The following is a 27,900-nucleotide window of genomic DNA, read 5'->3' on the forward strand; positions in this document are numbered from 1 at the left end:
CCACTTCCACAAGGTGCTGAAACTCCATTCTTCTCAACCACCGAGAATGGTCGCACATATGTGGCTATAAGCAGACCTATCGCTCATGTCATTTATTTGGCCCGGTCAGAATCCACAGCGGTTCGTCTTGCTCCGGTGGTAGGAATACTGGGTTTATGTCACCGTAAATGTGTCAACATGTTTGAGGTGTTGGCAGTTGCATAGGCTGTTCTCGTTCAGCGGTAGCGACACACACTCGTCATCGTACAAAAATACATTTTGATTCGAATTTTGATTACAATGTGCGCATAGAATCAATTTTCCTTAAAAAAAAAAATTTCAGCTCAGATTTACTTGAGGCATACAACGCAGTGTAGGCATAGCCTATAGGCCTAGTGTTTAATATTTGTATTTATAATTTTTCTATGTATTCATTTGGGTTCACAGTGCGGCCCGGACAGAGGTCCCCATACCCAACAGTTCGTTACGAATACGTGTACCGCTACACCCCTAATTTCTATTGAGTGACTATGATTTTACAGTGTAAATGTCGTTGATAATCTTTCTGTCAATTCTCATCTGTATAACTCCCACCCTTGACCCTACTGCCTCTGACCGTTTGGTAGCCTGTAGAGTGCTGTCATCATGTTAGACGGTGGTCAGTTCGTGGAGGCGTTGGGTCGCCTAGGTTACCCGGGCACCCCATCCCTAAAGGGCTCTGAGTTTGACTGGCTCTTCGACTGCGCTCCGGAAAACCTCCAACTCCTGCGCTTCGTCTGCCGCACCCTCAACCAGGGAAACGTGCTCACCCCGGAGGAGGTCCGGGCCTTCAAGGCCCTCCGCAACTCTGGCAAGCCCATCCTCGATGGGACCGCGCTGGATGAGGTCCTCAAGACCTGTGGGCCTGTTGCTGGAGTAGGTGTGGTCGGTCCTTCCTCAGCGGAGGGGGAGGTGAGCGTGGAGGACCTAGAGGCAGAGCTATCTGCTCTGAAGAAGGAGAAGCAGCTGAAACAGCGCAGGTACAAGAAGCTGCAGGTGCTCGCCACCGCCCGGGCCGACGTTGCGCTCCGATTGGCCTCCCAGCAGGACGTCACCGCCAGCAGGCTGAAGGACGTCAACGCGGCACTGGGGGCGGAGAACGCTGGAACCAACGCCGCGCTACAGAACCTCACAGACGAGGTGAAAAGGCTAGGATCATTCCTCAAAATAGACTCAGTGTCCAACGAAGGAAAGGCCCAGGGAGAGGCTGCTGGTTCTGTGACCACCACCCCTCCAGGGCCCCCTGTCCTGCTCTACCAGCTGTCCCTGGAGCCCTACCTCCACCAGGAGGAGCTTAACACAAAGGCCCTGGCCGCCCTCACCCAGCGCCAGTTCTTCCAGGGCATCAGCAACATGGTGGAGACCTCCTGCTCCGAACGCTTCCAGCTCCTGGACCTCAGCCTCTGCGATGACGGGGATGAAATAAAGGAGAAGGATAGAAAAGAGGTGGAGGAGAGAGTGGTGGAGCAGAGGAGGAAGGAGATGGCCAGGCTCCAGTGGGGTCATATGGTGGCCCAGCACCAGCTGATCAAGGCCAGGGCAGAAGAGCAGGGAGTCAGGGTTGGCCTGGAGTGGATCATGGGGAACCTGCAGTCATTCACCAAGGTAAGGACCTGGAGAGGGTTAGAGACTAGAGTAGTACATCTACCACAGATCAGCCTTAGTCTTTAGTGCTGTTGGTTTGTAAGTGTTGCATGCTCTGTAGTCTGTACACACAATCACACCAGCCTTACAAACAAATATAATCATACCTACTCTCTAATGCAACCTTTATCGTTCTTTCTCTCTTCTCCCAGGGCACCACCAACTCCACCTCTGCTCTCCAGGCGCGTGAAGCCGTGTCTAGGCGTGAGCTGCAGGGCGTGACGGCTGATCTGGAGTCTCTCCTCAAGGTGTCTGTACCGGCTGCTCTGAGGGAGAGCGCCAGGCTGCTCAACGTGCCCGTGGTGAGGGGAGACCTGGACCTGCAGCTCGCCAGGCAGGACTACTACACCTCCAGACAGGAGCAGGTACAGTTACTTAGTTTTGTACAAATGCTGTTTTGGATCTTGTTAGAATATCCATGTTCATATCTGCATGGATTTTCCCATCATTTAGTTTTGAACACCAGGTGAAAAAAAATTATCATCCAGTCCATCAGTATCATCTTGTACGTATTTTCAGTGTTTCTATTGTTGCCCTCCTTAGAGGATAATAACGTTCTGTCTCTCTCTCTATCCATCCATTCATTCATCTCTCCATCTAGGTCCGAGACCACCTCCTGCGGCAAAAGGCCTCATTCGAGCTGCTCCTCCTGGCCCAGGAGATGGAGCTGAGGATGGGTAGGCAGGTGCTGAAGCAGCTTGGGGAGGTGGCAGGCCGGCTGGGGGAGGGAGGAGAAGAGGCAGCCCTCAGGATCCAGGCCCTAGCCCATCCTGAGCTGTCCCATAACCCTAGACCCAGTCCTCAGTCCATCATCAGCTCCAAGGATGCATCCTTCACCAGGTAGGGATTAGAGGAGGACAGGAACCAGGGTCGTGCTCAGTCAGGCACACTGAAGCAAAACATTTTTCAGTGGAAAACCACAAGGTGTCCTGATTGGACAGGTTTAGGTAGTTCTTTCCCGTTTCACTGAAAGCGACCCAGATGTATTTGCTTCTCTCACACTAAAAGCAATATGCAACACAGTGCATTGATATACAGTACAGTAGTGATTTGGGGGGGCGGGGGTGTGTATCGATACAGTTGCATATCATAATATTATTTTTGGAGGATATATCGATATTTGACTGTGTCAATTTGTAAATAAAAAAATATATATAGTTAGCGTTAATCGGCTGTACCTGCACCCAAACTTTTTTTCTCCATTCTGTGTTTATAATTAGTGAGCCAAAAATGTTTTCAGCACTTATTTCCCTGACTAGCTAGCTAGGTTCCATCCAGTTGGTGACAGATTTCTATACAAATATTCTAAAATCCACATAAATAAAATAAGCACATTTTACCACCAGAGATGTTCTCATCAAATTGACTTGTTGCGGATAAAAGTCTGCGTGATGACGTAATGCACATAAAAAATATATATATTTTTTTTTTACCACTTTCTCTCCCCAATTTTGTGGTATCCAGTTGGTCGTTAGTCTTGTCCCATCGCTGCAACTCCCGTACAGACTCGAGAGGTGAAGGTCGGGAGCCGTGCGTCCTCCGAAACACAACCCAGCCAAGCCGCACTGCTTCTTGTCACAATGCCCGCTTAACCCGGAAGCCAGCCGCACCAATTTGTCGGAGGAAACACCGTACACCTGGCGACGGCGTCAGCGTGCGTTGCGCCCGCCACAGGAGTCGCTCGTGCGCGATGGGACAAGATGGGACATCCCTACCGGCCAAACCCTCTAACCCGGAAGATGCTGGGCCAATTGTGCTGCGCCCCATGGGTCTCCCGGTCGCGGCCGGCTGCGACAGAGCCTGGACTCGAACCAGGATCTCTAGTTGCACAGCTAGCATTGCAATGCAGTGCCTTAGACTGCTGCACCACTCGGGAGGCCCTGTAACAATTACTTTTGCTTTTAAATTCTGCAATAAAACCCCACTTTTTGTTATATAGCGCTCTGGTATTGACACGTGCGGTTATAACCTACGTAATAAGGTTATGGACAAAAGAGCACGATTATTTTAATTTGTCAAATGGCAGTCAAGCATCGATCATAATGTCAACAGAATAAGACCCTCGATATTTATTGGAAAGGAGCATCAAGGTCATCACCGTGCACATTCACCGCCCTGTGAAGTTCATCCCTTATTTCATATGTAGCTAAATAAACTGTATGGTTTCCCGAGTCGTAGTGGGAGGACCATTTTTTACATTTTACATTTTAGTCATTTAGCAGACGCTCTTATCCAGAGCGACTTACAGTAGTGAATGCATACATTTCATTTTCATTTCATACATTTTTTAAAACATTATTTTGTACTGTGGAGACGGGCGCTCGTGTGACTCCAAGTTTACTTCGATACGATGGTTATTATATCATTATTTGCGCATAAGTGTTTCCACCTCCATTTCTCTCTGCAGCAAACATAGTGAGCAATATGTTTGTAACATCAAATCGCGATACATATCGTGATATATCGTATCGTGAGGTCCCTGGCAATTCCCAGCCCTAATATACAGTATGTGACACACCTCTCGCTCCCCCAGGCTTCTCCGGATCCTAGAGTCAGGCCACGCCTCAGAACGTGGTGGCCGCGAGGAGCCCTTCCGTACCTACGAGGGGTTGGAAAGTGCCGCCCGCGACCTCCAGGGGGAGCTCCAATCCTGCCGCGAGGCCCTGGCCGGGGCCGCCCGGCAACAGCACTACACGGGCGCCCGTCTCCACAGCGACTGCGAGGCGTTGCGCCGGGCAACCTTCTCGGGGTTGCAGCAGCTGATCTTGGCGCCGCAGGTATGTCCTACGGCGACGTCACTTGACCAGGATCTCTGCCCCAACGCACAGGTACGTTTCTGAACACCCACACACTTCCTCATTATCGTCGTCGTCTTCTCAAAGTAGCGTGAGTTAGCAGAGTTTTATTATAAAACACGTTTGGGAGAGGAAGTGGTAGCACAGGTCCTATGGGTTTTATACGTAATTTGCACTGCTGCCGGAGTAATTGCCCGTTGTTTGATAAATACAGTATTTTGAAATGAATCGAATTCTGTTTAGTGGTGGATTCACTGGTGATGCTTCACTTTTAGAACACTGCATTTGTATATGGGTTTTGTGTAGTGACTGGACAATGAGGCACTGGCACTTCTGTAATGTACAATATGTAAAGCGCACACGTTTATTTCTTCCAGGTCAACGGGGATCCTTTTCACTCCCTCGGTCCTCTTCTTCTTCCTCTCTGTGTAAAATGTACTAAATTCATGTTTGCTCCATACAGGGTTTCATCTCAGTTCATACAGGGTTTCATCTCAGTTCCCCCTGCAGTAAAGAGAGACACTTTCGTTTCTCTCTAAAACGTGTCGTTGTTTTTAAATGTCTTATTGTCAATAAAGCTGTGAATAACCATCGGTGCGTGTATGTCAGTCAGTATTCTAGAAAAGCTCAACCATTTGTGGTATGCAGATGTGAGAAAATACTGAGTACTGTTCTTGCAGTCCAGGATAGACTTAAGTTAGTGTCCCCACTATTCGTTACTTTATCAGCACTAGCTAGCAGGTATCTGACGTGTCTCTCTGGATGTCTACTAAAAGCCTCTTTCCCTCCACCCTTCCTTTCTCCCCTGTCTTTCCTTTCCATTGTACCCTCTCCTCCTCCCCTCCCCCTCTCTCCAGGAGTTGACAGTGAAGCTGGGAGAACTGGAGGTCCAGCAGAACAGTCTGTACAGGCTGATGCAGGACGTGATGGGGGAGGTCCGGGATAAACGCTCCCAGCTGGACCACAGCCCCCTCCTCAGGCGAGAGAGGGAACTTTATGTCTACTTCCACCTGGACCCCAGGCTGCTGAACAAAGTAGTGGAGGAGCTGGAGAGCAAAGCGGCTGCTGCCAAGAAGGGCCGGTTGTAACGGGGCTCTCTTACCACCTCCTACCTCACCTCTCTTCTCCTCTCCACGACCCCTTTCTCTGGGTGTGAGCGCAAAACACAGCTCATACAGAACAGTGGAGAATCCTGCAAAACGTAGTGGTGCTTCAAGATGAAGTGGCCACTGAGAAAGGTTGCTGCTCTGCCTAATGAACCCTGGCTTAGCCATTTCCTCTTCCCCCTCGCCACCCTGGGTGCCAGTTAAATGCCAAGCACTTTGGATTTGGAAATACAATATGGAGATAGTTCTGACAAAAGACAATTGGATGAGGATGACTATTGGATCTCTTCTGTTTTCTTGTGGCACTGTTTCAATTCAGATGTAATGTCACTTGTTTTACTGCTAGTGTTCTTTGTTGATGTTCCTGTAAGCGCCTTTGTGTATTTGTTTGTTTCATAAGAAATTATAATAAATATGAATGTCTTCACAACTAATAGAAAAATGTTCTGTGAGTTCAGTTTTATGTACTGTTTTTATTTTTTATTTGTGTGAATTGTGCAATTTTATTTGAAGATAATTGGGCTCCATCAGCCAGCTTGGTATAATAAGTGACAGTACAGAGTAGGCATAATCATAACTCTGATATTCTTCCTGCTCTTTGTGTAGGCAGGTAGGAGGAATAGGAGATGGAGAGGTACAGTAGCAGCAGTAATAGGCTGTACTCAGGGCCTCTGTCTGCGTCTGGACAGAAGATCCTAGCAGCTCTCCGAGCCCAGAGCCACAACTGCTACTCTGACACAGCCAGGGCCCAACGCTACAGACAGTGTGAGTCAGCAAGGACTGAATAGTGCGGTGCAATATTTAGAATGATGCAGATAGAAATGTGACCTACATATAGACTTGACACCACTCTTTTATTCTAAACAATCGTAAGCAGTGATGTAGTGGTAAAAAGAAGTGGGTAAAGTAAGTATTCTCTATTCTACTGTACTTGTGGGTAAAGTAAGTATTCTCTTCTACTGTACTTGTGAAAAGCCTATCTGTTCAAATGTTAGATGAGCGGTATGACAGCAGACAGAGAGGGTACCAGTCAGAGGCCAGCTGGAGCAGAGGAACACAGGAGGAGAGGAGAGGGAGAGAGGCAGACCGGTGAGGAGATGATACAGTAGTAGGGGAATAGAAAAAGCTATTGGGTTGGGTGTATAGGCAGTGTTGGTTGTCATTAGCAACCAAACATGGTACAGAATGAAGTGGCATAAAATAGTTTATTTGGTTAGGGATAGGGAGATAAAAGGTGTCATTAGCAACCTGAAATGCAGTAAGATGGTATGCTCTTCAGGGAGAATAGACTGATGGATTGAGTCCTTACTATATGACAGTGGTGCATGTGGTGAAATTCAATGAACTATTGTTCCCTTGAGGAAACATCTGGTGTGGTATTTCTTGTGCATGCAACAGGCACAGAACATATGCCGGTTTCCCAGACACAGATTACGCCTATAGTCCTAGACCAGGGAAGAGTAACTGGCGGGGCCCCTATTTTGAAGGCCCTTAGAACTTAGTCGGGGTCTCGACTTAATGTTGCGAGTAAGCATAGTATAGTAGACAATGTGCCACTTTGAAATTTGTTTGTACGTCGTCAGTTTTTCTCTTATTTCAGTCACTGATAGTCAAGTAGCCCATGTCAGCTAAACATTTTTAGATCGCTACGTAATTTAGCGGCCAGCTATCTAAACTTATGGTCAAATTACTGGCCGTGGTGCTGATTTTGTTTGTCTCACTCAGATGTTATTAAAAACTGCAAACATTTCTTTCCACCCTATGGCAAAATGTGTAGAATTACAGGAAATTCGCTGTACAGCAGCTTATTTTCTTATCCGCCCCATGGCAAAATGAGTAGAATTGCATGAAATGAGTTATAAAGTTGCCATATCTTCTCTAGGCTCCATGGCAAAATGTGTGGAATTGCAGCAAACTTGCTTTAAAACTAGTGTTGTATTCGAGACCGGTTCAAGACCAGAGGGCGGGGCGAGACTGAATCAAGACCGGGAGGAGGACAACGAGACCGAGTCAAGACCGAGACCAGAAACATGCGTGTCCAATTCAAGACGATGATTGTGATTTTGTCAAATTGCCACTATAATAAGAGTAAATGTCCAGTATTTCTTGTGTTCATTTTTCAGAACAACGTGGATTCTTTAGACATTCTGAATGGTAAAAATGCAGCTGAGGGAAAATAAAGCCACTACAAATGATTACTAACCCAAACACATTGGGGAACAATGAGGGCCTTTATAAAATTATAATTATATTATTACATTCAATGATGTTCTGATTTAATCTCTTCAGTTTTTGTTGGAAAGGAAACCGTTAACACTGAAGATTTAATTTAAAAAAAATCTAAATAAAATGTTTCTTTCGTCTCTGGGGACATAAATCTAGCTAACTAAGTCAGCCATTGGCTAGGCCATCAGAAGCTAGATAAGCCTCTGCCATTCAACTGTATTAGGGCAACATTTTAGAGTGACAGTGGACTCAACCTATCACTTTTTGACTTGTAATGGGTTGGACCGTTTTTACAAAAGCTTATGGAAACCTCTGCCTTCTGGAAGGCCAAGAAATCACTGCAATACCAACCAGTAGTTTTCCCAAGGTCTAGCTAGCCAGCTCTTGTTTTAGGCTTGTTTGCAGGGGCTGCAGCAGGTGTTATCGAGGATGTTTTGTTAGCTTCTCCCTTTACAAGAATAACTTATAAGATTAAGTTTCAAATGATCATCATCTTATGAGTGGAACTGTATTTTGAATTGCAGCTTGCTTGCTATTGTTAGCCATCTCTTGGAAAATAACGTGTGTGAAACTGTTGCATTTAAACTTTAGATCATCGGTTACTTTGTGTGCTAAATGTGAAATGTTTTTTTTCAGTGGGAAGTAATAGTTGTACATTTCGATTAGGAAATACACATCATGACCAAAAGTAAGTGGACACCTGCTCATCGAACATTCCAAAATCATGGGCATTAATATGGATTTGGTCCCCCTTTTGCTGCTATAACAGCCTCCACTCTTCTGGGAAGGCTTTACACTAGATGTTAGAACATTGCAGAGACATGCTTCCATTCAGCCACGAGCATCAGTGAGGTTGGGCGGTTAGGCTTGGCTCGCAGTCTGCGTTCCAATTCATTCCATAGGCAATCGATGAGGTTGAGGTCAGGGCTCTGTGCAGGCCAGTCAAGTTCTTCCACACCGATCTCAGCAAACCATTTCTGTATGGACCTCGTTTTGTGCACGGGGGCATTGTCATGCTGAAACAGGAAAGGCCCTTCCCCAAACTGTTGCCACAAAGTTGGAACCACAGAATCGTCTAGAATGTCATTGTAAGCTGTAGCGTTAAGATTTCCCTTTATTGGAACTAAGGGGCCTAGTCCGAACCATGAAAAACAGCCCCAGACCATTATTCCTCCTCCACCAAACTTTACAGTTGGCACTATGCATTTGGGCAGGTAGCATTCTCCTGGAAACCGCCAAATCCAGATTCATCTGTCGGACTGCCAGATGGTTAAGTGTGATTCATCACTCCAAAGAACGTGTTTCCACTGCTCCAGAGTCCAATGGTGGCGAGCTTTACACCACTCCAGGCGAGGCTTGGCATTGTGCATGGTGATCGTAGGCTTGTGTGCGGCTGCTCGGCCATGGAAACCCATTTCATGAAGCTCCCGACGAACAGTTCTTGTGCTGACGTTGCTTCCAGAGGCGGAACTCGGTAGTGAGTGTTGCAACCGAGGACGGATGATTTTTATGTGCTTCAGCACTTGGCGGCCCCATTCTGTGAGCTTGTGTGGCCTACCACTTTGCGGCTGAGCCGTTGTTGCTCCTAACGTTTCTACTTCACAATAAAAGCACTTACAGTTGACCAGGGGAGAAATTTGACGAACTGAAATGTGGCGTCCTATGACGGGGCCATGTTGAAAGTCACTGAGCTCTTCAGTAAGGCCATTCTACTGCCAATGTTTGTCTATGTAGATTGCATGGCTGTGTGCTCGATTTTATACACCTGTCAGCAACGGGTGTGGCTGAAATAGCCGGATCTACTCATTTGAAGGGGTGTCCACATACTTTTGTATATATAGTGTTCTTAATCTAATGGCTGTGTTTTTGTATTCTTATGATTGGGACCTACCGGTTTATTATCGAGTGAATGGACTGCTTATCCTTTAATATCATGCTGTGTGTCTGCTGTCTCGATGAAGAAGCTGGATGTGGAGGTTCTGAGCGGGTGTGGTTACACGTGGCCTGCGGTTGTGAGGCCAGTTGGACGTACTGCCAAATTCTTTTAAACGACGTTGGAGGTGGCTTATGGTCGAGAAATTAACTTTCAATTCTCTGGCAACAGCTCTGATAGACATTCCTGCAGTCAACCTGCCAGTTGCACGCTCCCTCAAAACTTGAGACATCTGTGGCATTGTGTTATGTGACAAAACTTCCCATTTTTAGAGCGGCCTTTTATTGTCCCCAGCGCAAGATGCACCTGTGTAATGATCATGTTTAATCAGCTTCTAGATATGCCACAGCTGTCAGGTGGATTAATTATTTTGGCAAATGAGAAATACTTGCTAATGCTAACATGAATGTAAAAATGTGTGCACAAAATCTGAGAGAAATAAGCTTTGTGTGCATATGGAACATTTCTGGGATCTTATTTCAGCTCATGAAACATGGGACACTTTCATGTTGCGGTTATATTTCTGTTCAGTACAGAAAAACACCAAAAATGTGATGTTCTAAGTTCACAACAACGCTTAAACCACATCACTATTTTTGAGGGTGTAGTTGTCCTTTAATTCAATTGAGCAAAACAAATGACCTCGCCGTTGATACAAATCAGCATGATATCATTCTGTCAGGTAGGCCTACTTTGCAGTCAATATTTTTGGGGAAAACCTTTAGCAATGTTCATGCAAACAGTGCATGATGACTGAATTGCGCATTGCAAATAGCCTACTAACCAAGACTTCGGACCAAACTTTTTCAACACCTGGTTTGCATGCCTATTATTGCCTGGACCAAATCAAATCAATCTTTATTTATACAGCACATTTCAGAAATGGAATGCAATGCAATGTGCTTCGCAGGGAAAAAATCATGAAAATTAAAGCTGAAATATTTACTTTGAAATGTTGAAATGTCTTTCCTAACTACCTTAATGGCTACCGATGTCGTTCTTCTGTGAGCTGCTCCGTGCCACAACCAGTTGAGAGCTGCAGGCTCTTGCTGCCTGCAGATGATATTCCGCTGAAACTAGACTATGTGTGCAGTGCTCATGTGAATATATTTCACATGCTTTGCGAATGCTGCTTTGTGTGTGATTTCGCTATTGTAGCCTACTACATAATTGATCAATTGTATACAACTACACTACTTGAATATGCATAAGTGGGGGTTAAGAAGTGAATATACGCAATATGAAAAAAAGTGGGTATAGGACATATACCTGCATAAGCATACACTACACCACTGCCCTTTTTGTATTACAAAAAGTCAGGTGTGAAGTACTTAAGTAAAAAATATTTAAAGTACTACTTAATGTGTTTTTTGGGGTATCTGTGCTTTAGTATTCATATTTTTGGCAACTTTTACTTCACTACATTCTTAAAGAAAATAATGTACTTTTTACTCCATATATTTTCCCTGACACCTAAAAGTTTGAATGCTTAGCAGGACTGAAAAATGGTCGAATTCACACACTTATCAAGAGAATATCCCTGGTCAATCCTACTGCCTTTGATCTGGCAAACTCACGAAACACACATGCTTTGTTTGTAAATGATGTCCGAGTGTTGGTGTTGGCTCCTGGCTGTCCGTAATGTAAAAACAAAGAGAATTGTGCTGTCTGGTTTGCTTAATATGATCATTTTGAAATGATTTATACTTTTATTTTTTACTTTTGATACTTAAGTATATTTTATCAATTACATTTACTTTTTATACTTAAGTATATTTAAAACCAAATACTTTTAGACTTTTACTCAAGTAGTATTTTACTGGGTAACTTTCATTTTTACTTGAGTCATTTTCTACTAAGGAATCTTTACTTTTACTCAAGTATGAAAATTCTGTACTTTTCCCACCACTGCAAAAAGTACATTCTCCTACATAAGTGCGCTGGTATTACGGTTGTTGTCCTTTCAGCATCACGAGCCTGTCACACACTGTAGCCTAGGTCCAATAGGTTTGCCACTGTGCAAACATGTCTATAATAGATATAAAGACTGTTACAATTCCCCCCGTCTCCCCTTACTAATAGTGAGGGCACAACTTTCCAACAGTTTCCCCCACTCTTCCTTACCAGCGACTCAAGGAAATGCGTACAGTTTGAGGATATTTTTTTATCGAAAGTAAAGGACAGTAATGTTACTCGTAAAGTAGGAATCCCAGGTTTCAATACGTGATAAGATATTCATGTTTCAAGAAAGGAGTGTATATTTGACCTGGCGAAGCGTTTTTTTATGCGCTGACTGAATGGAAGCTGATAATTCTGTTTTTTTTACTCAGCTTGTCTCGGGAAGAAATTACAAGTCCTCATGGTCCAAGATCAAGTAAAGATTTATCCAAATCTTGGAGGGGGGGGTTATGGATGTGGATACGCGGACCCGCAAGCAACTGCGGCCCCTCATGATGAGTTAATATTTTTTTGTGGCCCCCAGTCACATTAAAGTTGCCCATCCATGTCCTAGACAAACAAATATCATATTCAATGGAGATTCTCCATAAAAGTGCTTCAAAACTAGGCTTAATCTGTGTCTGTGAAACTGTCCTGTAAATAATTCAATGGTACCATCCTTCTCTGTTCATGTATTTTTAGTACATGTAAAAGAGGCAAAACATAGAAATAAATGGTACTATCCTTCTCTGTGCTGTGTACCAGGCCTTGGTCCAGACCCCAGTCCTACTCCCAGTCTTCCTCCCCATGGGACCCTTCATCCCAGAGGGACTACTCTCAGACCCCAGCCCTGTCCCAGGACTCTGCCTCCTCTTCTATCCACAGAGTGAGGTACCCTCTGGCCCTCCACACACCCTCAAACGAGCCTCACTGGAGAGAGTGAGTATCGAAGCACCTTTCTAATACATAACAACAACTAGCCCCTAGTACTCCTAGATGCTTATTTCTGCTCAGAGTGACGGATGCATCAAGCTCGTGTTTAGTAGGGGATTTTTTGTATTTTTTATTTAAGAATCGGAGAGGTACTACCTGAACAGATGTTCATTTTCTCTGTTGACTGATAGCTTTTGGTCTTTTCCCACAGCGCTCCTGAAGAGAGGGAGCCCACCTTCTCACTCCACTTCACCTTGGAGGACCAGGGCCCTTCCAGACCACCCTTGCCCAGAGCAGAGCACCCTAGGCCCCATAGAGAGAAGCCAACTGGGGCCTGTGGACCACCATTCTCCAGAGCTAACGTTAGCGTAGCTCCAAAGAACCACGTAAAAAACCTAGAAACTCAAAGTGAAGGCTGGCTCTTAGGCAGTGGAGATGGGGAATGGCAATGCCCTGAACGCAGCCAAGAGGAAACCTCCATAGCCCCAGAGGACCAAAGAGAGAGGCTGGCTAAAGCCAAGCCCATTGAAGTGGCCTTAGCTAGTGGAGGAGATGCTGACCGTCGGGCCCCAGTGCCTGTTACTAAATGGCAGTTTGGCAGTATAGTACTGCCTCCACCTCAGAGAGCTTACAAGGCCGAAGAGAAGGCAGACTGTGACAAAAAGAGACCAGCGAGAGGGCTGTTACATCCTGCATCAGAGAGTGAGGACTTCACAATGAAGGACATGAACAGTGCTCCGACCTTTGAACTAAGAATGGAGGATGACATTGGAGAAAGTTGTGCATTGGAGAAGGATAGCTTTGGAGCAAGTCACACAGTAGAAAGGGATGGCTTTGGAACAAGTCATGCTTTGGAGAGGGATGGCTTTGGAGCAAGTCAAGGTTTGGAGACTGATGACTTTGGAGCAAGTCACACAGTAGAAAGAGATGGCTTTGGAGCAAGTCATGCTTTGGAGAGAGATGGCTTTGGAGCAAGTCAAGGTTTGGAGACTGATGACTTTGGAGCAAGTCACACAGTAGAAAGAGATGGCTTTGGAGCAAGTCATGCTTTGGAGATGGATGGCTTTGGAGCAAGTCATGCTTTGGAGAGGGATGGCTTTGGAGCAAGTCAAGGTTTGGAGACTGATGACTTTGGAGCAAGTCACACAGTAGAAAGAGATGGCTTTGGAGCAAGTCATGCTTTGGAGATGGATGGCTTTGGAGCAAGTCAAGGTTTGGAGACTGATGACTTTGGAGCAAGTCACACAGTAGAAAGAGATGGCTTTGGAGCAAGTCATGCTTTACAGAGGGATGGCGTTGGAGAAAAACTGCTATTCAATGAGGGTGACGTCACTGAGGGCCACAGGGACAGCACAGAAAGCCAGTGTGTAATTGGGTTAGTTGACCAGCAGGGGGCTCTGCATGGAGACACAGCCCAGTCAAAGGGGGAGATCGTGACAGGAGGAGGACCAAGGGAGAACCTCAGCGAGAGAGACCCCATCAAGAGGAAACGGCTCTTCGGTGATATGACTACTGACAACCAGAGAGGGATAGGGGGTGGAGAGATGGAGGGAAGAGTGGAGAGGGAGAGAAAGGATGACATCAATAAAGGAGGGATGAAGAAAAAGATTGAGAGGAAGAACAGCAGGAGTAGTACCAAACCCCACCAGCAGAGGAAGGTGTCACCCTCACTGGGGAAGATGAGGGATGGAGAGGGCCAGGGGGTGACAGAGAGGGATAGTCACCCAGAGGAGAGGAAGAACATGGATGGGCCATTGATGACAGTTGCACAGAGGAACAGTGGAGGAAGCACAGGTTAGTTCAGGACAGGACCCGCACACACACACACACACACACACACACACACACACACACACACACACACACACACACACACACACACACACAGACAGACAGACAGACAGACAGACAGACAGACAGACAGACAGACAGACAGACAGACAGACAGACAGACAGACAGACAGACAGACAGACAGACAGACAGACAGACAGACAGACAGACAGACAGACAGACAGACAGACAGACAGACAGACAGACAGACAGACAGACAGACAGACAGACAGACAGACAGACACACACACACACACACACACACACACACACACAGGTTAGTTTAGGCCACAGATAGATATGTTGCCTTTTAGTACAATATATGAGAGAGGAATGTTAGGTATTTTATATGCTTGACAAATTGGCACTTTAGTAATAAGCCACTAGATGGCGGTACAGCACTTCATTCAGTAGTTACCCAATGAAGTTGTCCATAGATGCTGATTTATGGTCAGTTTTGCATTTTCCTCTAAGCTGATCCTGGATCTGTGCCATGGGCAGCGCTGCTATGTCCAGCAATCTATAGGGCCCTGAGTTTTCCCCTGACTAGGGAAAACTCGGGGCCCCAGTCAGCTCATATATCACAGTGCTGATTAAATAAAAGTGTGAACAAGTATACAGCAATTATAAAGGACCAGTCTGAACACGCTGACAGAATCTGGACTGCTCTTGTTTCATTACACAGGAAGTGTGAGTGTGCGTGTGTGCGTGTGTGTGTGTGTGTGTGTGTGTGTGTGTGTGTGTGTGTGTGTGTGTGTGTGAAAAAAGCTCAGTCAAGAACGGCATAGTGTAGTGACAGAATATCAGTCCTGAGCAATGCGTCAGTGAGTTTAGCTGACCTCACTCAGTATGCAGACGCAGGTCTCAAATTCAAACGCAATCACACACACATTCACTCATTCAGACACAAACACACACACACACAATTTTAAGCAGAGAGAAAGCATATTTATTTGTATTTTTCCAGAACCATTAGCTGCTGGACATTTCATTCCGAAGTCGTCTCAGGAGAGTGGGAGAGTATTCAGAGCCCCCCCTCTGCGGGCCACCCGTCTGGGACAGACCCCCCTGGCTACTAATCATCACAACAACACTCAGGTATTTTACCGCTTCAGCCAGAGGACCATACTGCTTCTGTGCACATAATAGAATGTTTTATCTGCAGTCCGTAATTAAAAACCCCCAACAAAATGGCCTCCCAGACGCCATTTGTTTTGGTGAACAGTGTGGGATGGGCCTGGAGAAATGGAAGCTTGTAATAGTTGGTATTTAGCTACCGTGCAGGAAACCACTGAAACCTCAACCCCCAGTCCCTCTCCCAGAAACCCCTTTTGCTGCATCCTAAATGTAACATTTTAGTCATTTAGTAGACGCTCTTATCCAGAGTTAGTGCATTCATCTTAAAGGGATACTTCGGGATCTTGGCAATGAGGCCCTTTATCTACTTCCTCAGAGTCAGATGAACTTGTGGATACCATTTTTATGTCTCTGTATCCAGTATGAAGAAAGTTAGCTCAATGACTGGACGTCTATGGGTATCTGAAAATAGTCAAGTGCGAGTGTTAGTTCAATCGATTACAGGCTTAACTGAATGAACAACAGAGACCGAATACAATATGGAATTTTCTTAACTAGATTGGGGTATGGCCTCAACTCCGAGGGATGCTCCTCGGAGGCAGATGCTGATGACAGGTAGCCCTATGCTTTTATTTCTTTTTTACGGGTAGGGGGGTGCTGTGGGGTTATTAAGGATGTTTTCGAGGGTTGGGGAGGGACTCTGCTGTCCTACCTTCAGGGGGAAGCAGGTTCAACTATTGGGGTGCCAGGACAGGGAAGAGATTTCACTGGGGTGAGCGGGAGCTGCCCTCCCGAAGGGTTCAGAGGGCCAAGAGGCCAGAGGTGGCAGAACGGAGAGCTTGGTTGGGGTGTAGGGTTTGATCATAGCTTGAAGGTAGGGAGGGACAGTTCCTCTTGCTGTTCTGTAGGTAAGCACCATGGTCTTGTAGGCGATGCGAGCTTCGACTGGAAGCCAGTGGAGTGTGCAGAGTAGCGGGGTGACATGGAGAACTTGGGGAAGGTTGATCTTGGGAACTACTTTTGACCAGAGCTCTATGGGTCTTGGTCAAAAGTAGTGCACTATACAGGGAATAGGGCGCCATATGGGACGCACCCTGGAGGGTGAGGGGAGTGAAATAGAGAGAATTCCCCCAATGCTCATTCCCCTTCATTTCCATGGAAATGGAAGACTTCTGCAGTATTGCGCCACACCACAGGAAAGAGAAGTGATGACTCCCTGTTGGGTACTAAAGTAAAAGGCCTGGCGATAGGGTCTTCTAGTCTATTTACTGTATGTCTCTTTCTGTGTGTGTGTGTGTGTGTGTGTGTGTGTGTGTGTGTGTGTGTGTGTGTGTGTGTGTGTGTGTGTGTGTGTGTGTGTGTTCAGTGTCAGCTTGTAAGCGTTTCTGTTTACAAGGAAATGAGCAGAGCTCTCCCTAGAGAGCTGAATCAGTTGATGATGTTCTCTTGGTAGAACACACACACACACACTGTTCCGGCTGACTATTTACCTCTACAGTCCTATATTCTCTAGAGCACAATTCAGTTCACTCACACACATACACACACATTGACTCGAACTCTGCACACACTTTGCATTAAAAGTGTTTCTTCCTATGAATAATGTCGGTGTTCCAGTGCAGAGTACAGAGACTTGGAAGGTTAGATGGAGGTTAACCTGTTTTCTCTGGACTGGGAAGTCTGGACTCACTGTCTAGGACTAGCTGTGCCGTAGAGAGCACTGTCTGGGACTAGCTGTGCCGTAGAGAGCACTGTCTGGGACTAGCTGTGCCGTAGAGAGCACTGTCTGGGACTAGCTGTGCCGTAGAGAGCACTGTCTGGGACTAGCTGTGCCGTACAGAGCACTGTCTGGGACTAGCTGTGCCGTAGAGAGCACTGTCTGGGACTAGCTGTGCCGTAGAGAGCACTGTCTGGGACTAGCTGTGCCGTAGAGAGCACTGTCGGGGACTAGCTGTGCCGTAGAGAGCACTGTCTGGGACTAGCTGTGCCGTAGAGAGCACTGTCTGGGACTAGCTGTGCCGTAGAGAGCACTGTCTGGGACTAGCTGTGCCGTAGAGAGCACTGTCTGGGACTAGCTGTGCCGTAGAGAGCACTGTCTGGGACTAGCTGTGCCGTAGAGAGCATTGTCGGGGACTGACAGGTTTGCTCTGTTAACACAACTAGACACACACTCTCTTTCTCTCTTACTCTTCCCTCTTTGGCTCTTCACCCTTTCACTTTCTCTCTCTCTTTCTATCTCTCTATCTGGCTCTCTGTTGCGGTCTCTGTCTCTCACTCTCTCACACACACAAACACACGTTTCACTTTCTTGCTCACAGGTGGAAGGAATTGAGAGAATAGCAAGGTTTCTTTTCAGTCTACTCATGCTCATTATCTGCAACCAGAGAATTGAATCACCATCCTTCTGGACTTGAGCCTTCACACTTATCTCTCCATTCATCTAATGTGCGTCCCAAATTGCATCCTATTCCCTACATAGTGCATTGCTTTTTACCAGGGCCCGTAGGGTAGTGTGCTATATAGGGGATTTGGTAGTGCACAATATAGGGAATAGGGTGCCATTTGGGTCGTTACCGTTGACTGTAGTAGTAATAGAATCAGAGCACAGGAGAGAGTCTATTTTAAGTTTCAGAATGAATCGCTTCCTGTGACTGGAATAATGCTTCTCTTGTTCTCTCTTCTCTTCCTCTCTCTCTCTGTTGTGAAGGCTGGTGATGGAGGCTCCAGAGAGAGGGGGTTGAGTATAGATCCTGCACTAACCAACCCCTCTCATGCTGGGCATGGAAGGGCCGCAGGGCTGGGGTCCGGCCTGACCTCTATACGTGCTAGTGGTGAGGAGGAGAGCAGCGGCCCTCACCCTCTCCCCTCTGCCCAACAACCGCCCCTGACCCCTACCTTCTCCCTCAACAGTAAACAAGGCGCCCCTCTGCCCAAAATCGCCCTCTTCAGGCGGCCGGTGAAATGGGAACCCCCTCAATCCTGTCAGGAGAAAGCAAGGACCTTGCAAGGGGGCCAGGAGTGGTGCAAAACCCAAACCCCCAAACACCCAGACCTGACCCCAGCCTTTAGCCTAGACCCCCGAGCCAAAACCAAGACCCTCCACAAGACTGAGGGAACCAAGAGTGTTGCTCTAACCCCTAACCCCTCACATCGACCCCCAGCCAACCCAGTTAGGCCAAGACAGGGGGTCCCAATGGGGGAGAGGGGACTTGAATCAACCAGGGACCATTCTAATTCAGTCACTCCCCAGCATAGATCCTCCAAAACCCCCAAACCACCCAAGCCGAAGTGGGACAAAACTGGGCCTAACCAGGGTCAACTCATCCCAGAAACTGAACCAGAGAGTGGAAGCGGTGCCGGTGACCCCCAGGCCCAGTCCAACCAATCCAAAACCTGTCTGACTACAGCCATGATCTCTGACCCCAGAGTAACGGATGCTGGGAAGTTGAGTCCTGAAGAGAGAGGCAGGGTGCTGGAGGAGGCAGGGCAGGCCAGTGCGCTGGTTCTGACCATGGTGTACCAGGACGGAACCACTCAGATGGACCCAGAACAGGTGGGCAAGAGTTGGCGAGGCCGGATTGGCAGTTTTCTTTTGACCTTCCAGAAAGTCAAAGCAATGTTTCTAACCTCAGTCCAGTACATTTACATTTACATTTTACATTTTAGTCATTTAGCAGACGCTCTTATCCAGAGCGACTTACAGTAGTGAATGCATACATTTCATTTCATACCTTTTTTTTTCTTCTGTGCTGTAGACCTGGGCAGAATTGTTTTTATTTAGTAGCTTATTAGAAATACCAATTTTTCAAATACTCAAGGTGGTCAAATATAAAGAATCAACTAATGCCCATTATTTCCTTTGATATTTGAATACAGGTCTTAGAAAAAACAAAATATAAACCAATATTTTAAATAAACCATATTTTAAATACCTCTCAGAAAAACAAATCATATTTGAAGGTATTTGATATGCAAGTTATTTGAAAACCGACCAAATATTTATTTGATGAAGAAGAAAAAATTACAACAGTTACTTTAATCAGTCAAAATATGTATGATCATTAGCACATATATCCTCGAATGAAATACCTAATGATTGAAGAAAAATAAATAAAGACACGCTTAACAATATGAACTAAGTAATGGAAAGTAATACAAACGTAAACCAAACAGGCATTTAGCTAGATGTAGAAATGTGTTTGTGAGGTACATGGAGTCATCTCAACATTAGAGTAGACCACTTTAGCATTTTCAAAATGACTGAAATACATTTTCATTATGAGACATAGGGTAATACAATACCTATGTAACAACACTAGACATGAACTTCTTGTACCTACAGTATGTAGTAATTTTGTTATTGCTACATTGTTACATAGACATTGCTTTATAATAACTGTTAAAACATGACTATTAAGTCAAGGGAACTAAATATCCCAAAACTGCCTTGTTGAATCAACTACAGCTGACATAAGTGGAAAATCATGTTGATTTGTGTTCTGATTAAAGTATCCCTTTGTAGCTCGAAAAGTGTGTGTTTTGAAACAAGAAAACTCAGATGGACAAAGAGGTCTGAAGTTGTTTTTGCTGAGCATCCAACTTCCTGTTCGCAACGTTACCAAATGGCTTTGAGTTACTCTGCAGTATTTTCAGGTATCGTGAAATGAATTGCAGCGTTCAACCTTTTCAGTGGCACGTTGGAACCGTCACACAATAGTGGAGTGTCGCAACTTATTTATACACATCATCTGTACTACATCTGTGCTATACTATATCATCTGGATGTAGTGATGCTACTGCTGTAAGCCTGGCAAGCAAGGCTAATCTGTGTCCCAAATGGCACCCTAATTCCCTACGTAGTGCACTACTTTTGACCTTATAGGGGCTTATAGGGAATAGGCACTATATAGGAAATAGGGTGCCATTTGGGACGGACTGCATTTATGTTGTTATGTCTACTCTCCGTGTGTCCTATAGACCCTCAGTCTGTCAGGGTGTGGGGTCCTATAGCTGCAGCAACTACGTAAGTATGCTGGTTGGCCATATTCACTGACATGAACTGCTCTCTTGTCTACGTGTCCTGTAGAAGCTGAGCCCATCAGTGTGTGGGGTGCTGGTGATGTTGAAAAGAGATCTGGACCCGACTGGACCAATACCAGGACCAGAGGAGGGGGTGGCACAACGAGACAGTCTGGTTTACCTCAGACTGGAACAGAAACCTGCATGGGCCCAGAGCCACCAAGACCACAACCTAGACCTCTTCAATAGGTATGGTATATGTGTGGGAGGGAGGGAGGATAGGTACACTACATAGTACAAGTCTGGGGGGAAAATCCCACTGATGATTTGTGTCCCTCCCTGTGTTTGTGTGTCCTGTAGAGAGATGCTGCTGCAGGTAGTATCAGGGTCTCAACTGGTGGTGTGTTACAAGGCCAAAGACCTGGTCCGTACAGCACTGCAGCACTACAGACCAGACCTACACTGGAAACAATGTAACTTTGATAAGGCCCTTTGATAAGGCTGTTAAGAACTCCCCCCAACGGAGCTCTGTTGGGGTTGTGGCTGTTTGTCTTGGAGTTCTTTTCCCCTCTAAATCCATACTCTCCATTATTATGTTGTGTTCATTCCCCCCCAGTCTCATCTTGTCGCGTCCAGGACCCCCAGGTAGCAGCCTGGCTGTTGGACCCAGCTGACCCCTCTTCCTGCTTCACCAACCTGCTCACCAAACACTGTAGGACACCCCCCAGAACCCCCACACCTGCCCTGGGGGCAAGGAAGGTCTGTAGCACCAAACAATACAACTAGTCTCTCTAGCACACCGGTCATCAATTCCGCCATTGAAGCAGAAGACACCACCAATCCTGGTCCAGAATATCGATAAGGTGTGCAGGCTTTATTTCCAGCCCAGCATCACCACACCTAATTCAACTGATCTCTCATTTTTGTCCTTTATCTAGAGCCCTGCACAAGCATGAAATTTAGGCCCGAGCTCTACCCATGCCCGCGACGTTCAGGCCCTACCCAACCCGGGCCCCATTGCTTCTGCCAAATTGAAGACCCGGCCGTACCCGAGATCAGAAATAACTTTCTCCGTCAGTATATCCATTAACTGCTCCTCTGTCCGTCCCCCGCTCCCTGCGCGGCCCCCCTCCTCTCTGCGTGTGTGAGTATCCACAGCAACGGCTCCGCTGGGCAGCCTGCTCAATGACTACGAGACGTGAGAGAGCTGTTAGCCGGCTACATTCCGTCAGAACTCTGACCAAACTCACAGAACATTATTGTTTTCTGTGATTGATATAATCTCTCCTGTCGACTCCTTACATTTGACGAGGTTGAAGCACTTCTAACACCATGTTATGATCTTAGTAAGATATGGCTGTACAGAGAGACACTGCGTAGCGGAGTATGAGCAAATAGCTCTGCCTCAAAATATAAGTGATCAATTTAGTCTTGAAAATGAAACTCGAGACCGGCCCGTACCCTAACCCCCCTCTCTCTGTCAGGTGTCCCAGGTTATCTCCAGTCTGTCTCTGCTCTACAGGCTGAATATGGAGCTACGCTCTAAACTACAGGTCAGTCCCTCCCTGAGGATCCATGAGACCATGAAACTTCTCAGCCATATGAGCCTCTCTCGTAGTACGCACACACACACACACACACACACACACTGATACACAAACACGTTTTGTTCTCCTGTCTTCGTGGGGATTTCCATTCAAAATCCTAGTTTCCCTTTCCCACAAGGGAGAATTTTCCACGTTTTACTATGCTTGTTGGGACTTTTGGGGATTTCAGGTCTTTATTTGTATTGCATTTAAGTCGTTTTAATGAATTTGTATCTTATTAACACTTTATTCTAGCTAGCTATTTGTGTAGGTAGCTGTCAAATAAACAAAATGATGAAGAACCAACCCACACACACACACATCCTACCTTACTGTCTCTCTGTGTATCCAGAGCCAGGGTCTGTGGGAGCTGTACTCTAACATGGAGCTGACTATGATCCCTGTACTGGCAGGTAAGGACACCATGTTGAGAGGTCATCACGATCTTATGACCTGACCATGCTGAGCCACTATAACTAGAGGTGAAAGGAGACAAGCATGAAGGACATGAGGAATCAAGGAAATGCAGTTGACATTCTGTCTAGGCCTATATGCATGTGTACTCTGCTACTATTTATATCATGCTACTCTGGTTCTCTAAGCCATGGAGAGCCACAGGATCCATGTGGACACGGAGTCCCTAAAGACAACATCAGAGATGCTGGGGGTAAGAACTATAATTACAGTACTGTAAAAGGGAGAAAACAGAGAGGGTTTAAGTAGTATACACACACACACCATGATGCCTCCAGTAGGGGGATGTTTGGAGAGTGTGTCCTGTGTCTTGCTGTGCTCTATAAATAGAAAAGAGAGTCTGTCTGTTTGTTTCCTTTAGGGTGGAGTGTTGCAGTAGGAATGAGCATCGCCGTCTCACACACACTCACTAACGCACACACACACACGCTAGCGTGCGTGCGCACATCACACACGGATTAAAAATTGCTGTGATAATCCAGCAGAATAATAACCAAACTTCTGTTTCTCACGACGACCCACACACAATACATGATGAGGATGCAGAGGAGGAGAGAGGGAGGAAGGGAGAGAGAGAGGATTTAGGGATAATAAGTTCAAAGGAAGCAAGGGAGAAAGGAGAAGCACTAACATAATCATATTCTGAACCGAAGTGTTTGTTTTTCAGTGTGTGTGACACCTACACAGTGTAAGCACATTACAAGTCTAACTGAAACAGACGGTGCTTTTAAACGACTGACAGAGAGCTGGAGAGAGAAAGGGAGAAGAAAAAGGGGAGGGAGAGACTCCTAGAGAAGGCGAGGGAGAGACGCACCGAAGACTGACAGAGAGAAAGGGAGAAAACAGAGGGAGGAGGGAAACAGAAGGGAGAATGAGAGGGGTGGTAAATAGAGAGGCAGGGACAAATAAAAAGAGAGTAAAGTGGGGGAGAGAGAGTGACATGACAAAGTGATGTTTTAGATGTACAATCCCCACTGCAGGAGAAAAATTAGGAGAGTGTTAATTCAGATATCTGACAGTATATCAAATCAAATGTTATTTGTCATATGTGCGGAATACAACAGGTGTACACCTCACCGTGAAACACTTACTTACAACCCCTTAACCAACAATGTAGTTTTAAGGACAATAAGTTTAGAAAATATTGACACAATAAACTAAAGTAAAAAAAATGTAAGAGTAACAATAAAAGAGCAATAACGAGGCAATATGCAGAGGGTACTGGTGCCAAGTCAATGTGCGGAGGTACCGGTTAGTCGAGGTAAATTAGGTAATATGTACAGTACCAGTCAAACTTTTAGACACACCTACTCATTTTTTTACTCTTTTCTACATTGTGGAGTAATAGTGAAGACATCACAACTATGAAATAATACATTTGCATTCATGTAGTAACCAAAAACAGTGTTCAACAAATCAAAATATATTTTATATTTGAGATTTTTCAAAGAAGCCACCCTTTGCCTTGATGACAGCTTTGCACACTTTTGGCATTCTCTCAACCAGCTTCATGAGGAATGCTTTTCCAACAGTCTTGAAGGAGTTCCCACATATTCTAAACACTTGTTGGCTGCTTTTCCTTCACTCCGCGGTCCAACTCATCCCAAACCATCTCAATTGGGTTGAGGTTGGGTGATTGTGGCGGCCAGGTCATCTGATGCAGCACTCCATCACTGTCTTTGGTCAAATAGCCCTTACACAGCCTGGAGTTGTGTTTTGGGTCATTGTCCTGTTGAAAAACAAATGATAGTCATGTAGGTAGGGGTAAAGTGAACAGCAAGTAGCAGCAGCAGTGTAAAAAAAAAGGGGGGGGCAAAGCAAATAGTCCAGTGGCCATTTGACTAGGTGTTCAGGAGTCTTATGGCTTGGGGGTAGAAGCTGTTCAGAAGCCTCTTGGACCTAGACTTGGTGCTCCGGTACCGCTTGCCGTGCGGTAGCAGAGAGAGCAGTCTATGACTTGGGTGGCTGGAGCCTTTGGAGCCAATAGAGTTATTGGATGGCAATTGAGTCTTCATGGATTTGTGTGTCTCTCTCTCTCTCTCTCTTAACATGAAAGGACACTCACAACAGAACATGTTGCATCTCTCTCTGAGATAAAATAACTGATTACCATATGCTTTGAAACAGAAAAAGAGAACAGAAGCAACACGCTATTGTGCTGTGTTGTCTGAAAGCCAGAGGGAAACCCTTTGGTGGAATGTGTTGTTTGATTTCGAGAACGTAGATGAAATACATCAAACATAGGAGAACACACACACACACACTCTGGCACACACATACTGGCACACAGACATTGAAGAGTGTGTATAGCAGTCAGATTAGCCCAGCTCTGCCCGAGGTTTAGGAGAGAACAGTGATAAGTCCCTGTACTGACGATTATCTCCCTGTCCTCACAGCAACCCCTTTCTCTCCCACCCTCTCTCTCCCCTCTCTCCCCCCTTCTCTGTTCCAGCTTTCCCCCCCCTTTTCAACCCCCTCCCCTCTCTCTCTTCCCCCCTTTCTGTCCCCCCCATCCCCCCCCCCCCCCACTCTCTCTGTCAGACTAAGATGAAGCAGCTAGAGCACGAGGCCCACCAGGCAGCAGGCCAGATGTTTCTAGTGTCCAGCAGCACCCAGCTCAGGACGGTCAGTGTGTGTACAGGTGTGTTTATAGGTACTATGTGTGCGTGTGCTGTCCTAATCCTGCTCTCTCTACAGGTTCTGTTTGAGAAGCTGCGTCTGCAGGACCGCTGTGAAAACAAGAAGCTCCCCAAGACTCTCAACAAACAACAGCAGTCTACATCTGAGGCTGTTGTGAGAGATGCACACACTGCTACAAACACACACATTTGCATTGCCCTTCAGTAGTGTGAGGTAGTGACGCCTCTCTTCTCTGTGTGTAGTTGTTGCAGCTCCAGGACCTGCACCCCCTGCCGAAGATCATTCTCGAATACAGACAGGTCAGTGATGAACACAATATGTTTGACTGACTGATTGATTGATTCATTGGTATCTGCTCACATTACTACATTACTATATGACTTTAATCACAACAACGTGTGTGTGTGTTTTTCTTACCCCCCAGGTTCATAAGATCAAGTCCACCTTCGTCGACGGGATTCTGTCTTGCGTGATGAGTAAGGTGAGTACAGACACTCAGGCTTGGACTAAAGCATCTCTAAAGTAGCTGGACGTCTGCACTCCTACTCTGACAAGCTTTGTGAATACTAGGAGTAAAAACATTTAAATAGAGGAACCTTTCTATCTCTCCTTCATTCCCTATTACAAACACTAGAGGGCAGTACTAGTTAATTGCCTTTTGAAGCTCTTGTTTATTGCAAAAGCTCTGTAAGGAAATGTAGCTTTGAGTCTGCTCTCTGGAATTTCTTAATGACATGTAAATGTACAAAGAGACTTTTGATGTTTGGTTGTTTGGTACATGCTGAACTGCTCTCTCTCTTCCTCTCTCGCTTCTCTCCCCCTCCTCCCTCTCTTTATGTCCTCCCTCTCTTTCATTGGTCTCTCTCTCTCTCTCTGTCTCTAAGAACTCCATCTCGTCCACATGGTACCAGACCAGTGCAGTGACTGGAAGAATCTCTGCCAAACACCCAGTGAGTCTCTCATCCTCCATCTGATGGTTACTCATCCTTTCAACCCATTCCTTCCCTCAGCAATGTCCTTGGCTTAATTTCAACACTGAGGCTCTCTCTTTCTCTTTCTCTCTCCCTCTTTCTTGTTCTCTTTCTCACTCTCGCTCGCTCTCTTTTTCAAACTCTCTCTTTCTCACTCTCGCTCTCTCTCTTCCTCTCTCGCTCGTTCTCTATCTATCTATCTCTCTCTATCGCTCTCTTATACACACATTACACACACTCTAATGTCTGATGTATTTTTGCTGAGAAAAGCTTCTCTCTCTTGTCTGAACTAGAGGTCGACCGATTATGATTTTTCAACGCCGATACCGATTATTGGAGGACCGGGGGAAGCCGATACCGATTAATCGGCCGATTTTATTTTTATATATATATATATATATATATATATATATATATATATATATGTGTAATAATGACAATTACAACAATACTGAATGAACCCTTTTATTTTAACTTAATATAATACACAAATTAAATCAATTTAGTCTCAAATAAATAATGAAACATGTTCAATTTTGTTTAAATAATGCAAAAGCACAGTGTTGGAGAAGAAAGTAAAAGTGCAATATGTGCCATGTAAAAAAAACTAACCTTTAAGTTCCTTGCTCAGAACATGAGAACATATGAAAGCTTGTGGTTCCTTTTAACATGAGTCTTCAATATTCCCAGTTAAAGAAGTTTTAGGTTGTCATTATTATAGGACTATTTCTCTCTATACCATTTCTATTTCATATACCTTTGACTATTGGATGTTCTTATAGGCACTATAGTATTGCCAGCCTAATCTCGGGAGTTGATAGGCTTGAAGTCATAAACAGCGCTATGCTTCAAGCACTGCGAAGAGCTGCTGGCAAACGCAGGAAAGTACTGTTTGAATGAATGCTTACGAGCCTCCTGCTGCCTACCACCGCTCAGTCAGACTGCTCTATCAAATATCAAATCATAGACTTAATTATAATGTAATACACACAGAAATACGAGCCTTAGGTCATTAATATGGTCAAATCCGGAAACTATCATTTCGAAAACAAAACGTTTATTCTTTCAGTGAAATACGTAACCGTTCAGTATTTTATCCAGCGGGTGGCAACCACCTTCAATGTTATGTCATGATTATGTAAAATTCTGGCAAATTAATTACGGTCTTTGTTAGGAAGAAATGGTCTTCACACAGTTCGCAACGAGCCAGGTGGCCCAAACTGTTGCAAATACCCTGACTCTGCTTGCACTGAACGTAAGAGAAGCGACACAATTTCCCTAGTTAATATTGCCTGCTAACACAAATTTATTTGAACTAAATATGCAGGTTTCAAAAAATATACTTGTGTATTGATTTTAAGAAAGGCATTGATGTTGATGTTTAGGTTCATTGGTGAAACTATTGTGCTTTTTTCGCGAATGTGCTTTTGTTAAATCATCACCCGTTTGGCATTGCATTGATTATATGCAATGCAGGACAAGCTAGTTAAACTAGTAATATCATCAACCATGTGTAGTGAACTAGTGATTATGTTAAGATTGACTATTTTTTATAAGATAAGTTTAATGCTAGCTAGCAACTTAGCATGGCTCCTTGCTGCACTCGTAACAGGTAGTCAGCCTGTAACAGGTAGTCAGCCTGCCACGCAGTCTCCTCGGGGATTGCAATGTAATCAGACATAATCGGCATCAAAAAAGGCCGATTACCA

General features: G+C 45.4%; 2 protein-coding genes across 4 annotated transcripts in view; both read left to right on the plus strand.

Moving 5' to 3' along the window:
* The window catches only part of LOC106608807 (HAUS augmin-like complex, subunit 3), a 23,515-nt gene extending 1,540 nt beyond the window's left edge, over positions 1-21,975 (plus strand). The window contains exons 2-10 of one of the 3 annotated variants that reach the window (XM_045721762.1): positions 6,170-6,328; positions 6,559-6,652; positions 12,426-12,599; positions 12,805-14,387; positions 15,392-15,522; positions 18,209-19,054; positions 20,588-20,769; positions 20,881-20,993; positions 21,137-21,975. In XM_045721762.1, coding sequence (XP_045577718.1) covers positions 6,190-6,328; positions 6,559-6,652; positions 12,426-12,599; positions 12,805-14,387; positions 15,392-15,522; positions 18,209-19,054; positions 20,588-20,769; positions 20,881-20,993; positions 21,137-21,306 — 3,432 coding nt within the window. In that variant the 5' untranslated portion in view covers positions 6,170-6,189 and the 3' untranslated portion in view covers positions 21,307-21,975. Of the gene's footprint in view, positions 1-605; positions 1,624-1,814; positions 2,028-2,263; positions 2,503-4,195; positions 4,491-5,314; positions 6,006-6,169; positions 6,329-6,558; positions 6,653-12,425; positions 12,600-12,804; positions 14,388-15,391; positions 15,523-18,208; positions 19,055-20,587; positions 20,770-20,880; positions 20,994-21,136 lie in introns of those variants that run through there. The other 2 variants (XM_045721763.1, XM_045721764.1) reach the window with 2 other exon arrangements.
* The window catches only part of LOC106608808 (polymerase (DNA directed) nu), a 69,147-nt gene continuing 62,299 nt past the window's right edge, over positions 21,053-27,900 (plus strand). The window contains exons 1-9 of the mRNA XM_014206966.2: positions 21,053-21,279; positions 22,005-22,073; positions 22,459-22,519; positions 22,709-22,773; positions 25,122-25,205; positions 25,278-25,373; positions 25,463-25,519; positions 25,645-25,701; positions 26,105-26,170. Of these exons, the coding sequence (XP_014062441.2) occupies positions 22,050-22,073; positions 22,459-22,519; positions 22,709-22,773; positions 25,122-25,205; positions 25,278-25,373; positions 25,463-25,519; positions 25,645-25,701; positions 26,105-26,170 (510 nt within the window). The 5' untranslated portion in view covers positions 21,053-21,279; positions 22,005-22,049. The remainder of the gene's footprint in view (positions 21,280-22,004; positions 22,074-22,458; positions 22,520-22,708; positions 22,774-25,121; positions 25,206-25,277; positions 25,374-25,462; positions 25,520-25,644; positions 25,702-26,104; positions 26,171-27,900) is intronic.

The sequence above is a fragment of the Salmo salar genome, chromosome ssa07, assembly GCF_905237065.1.
Source record: "Salmo salar chromosome ssa07, Ssal_v3.1, whole genome shotgun sequence".
NCBI classification, from domain to species: Eukaryota; Metazoa; Chordata; class Actinopteri; order Salmoniformes; family Salmonidae; genus Salmo; species Salmo salar.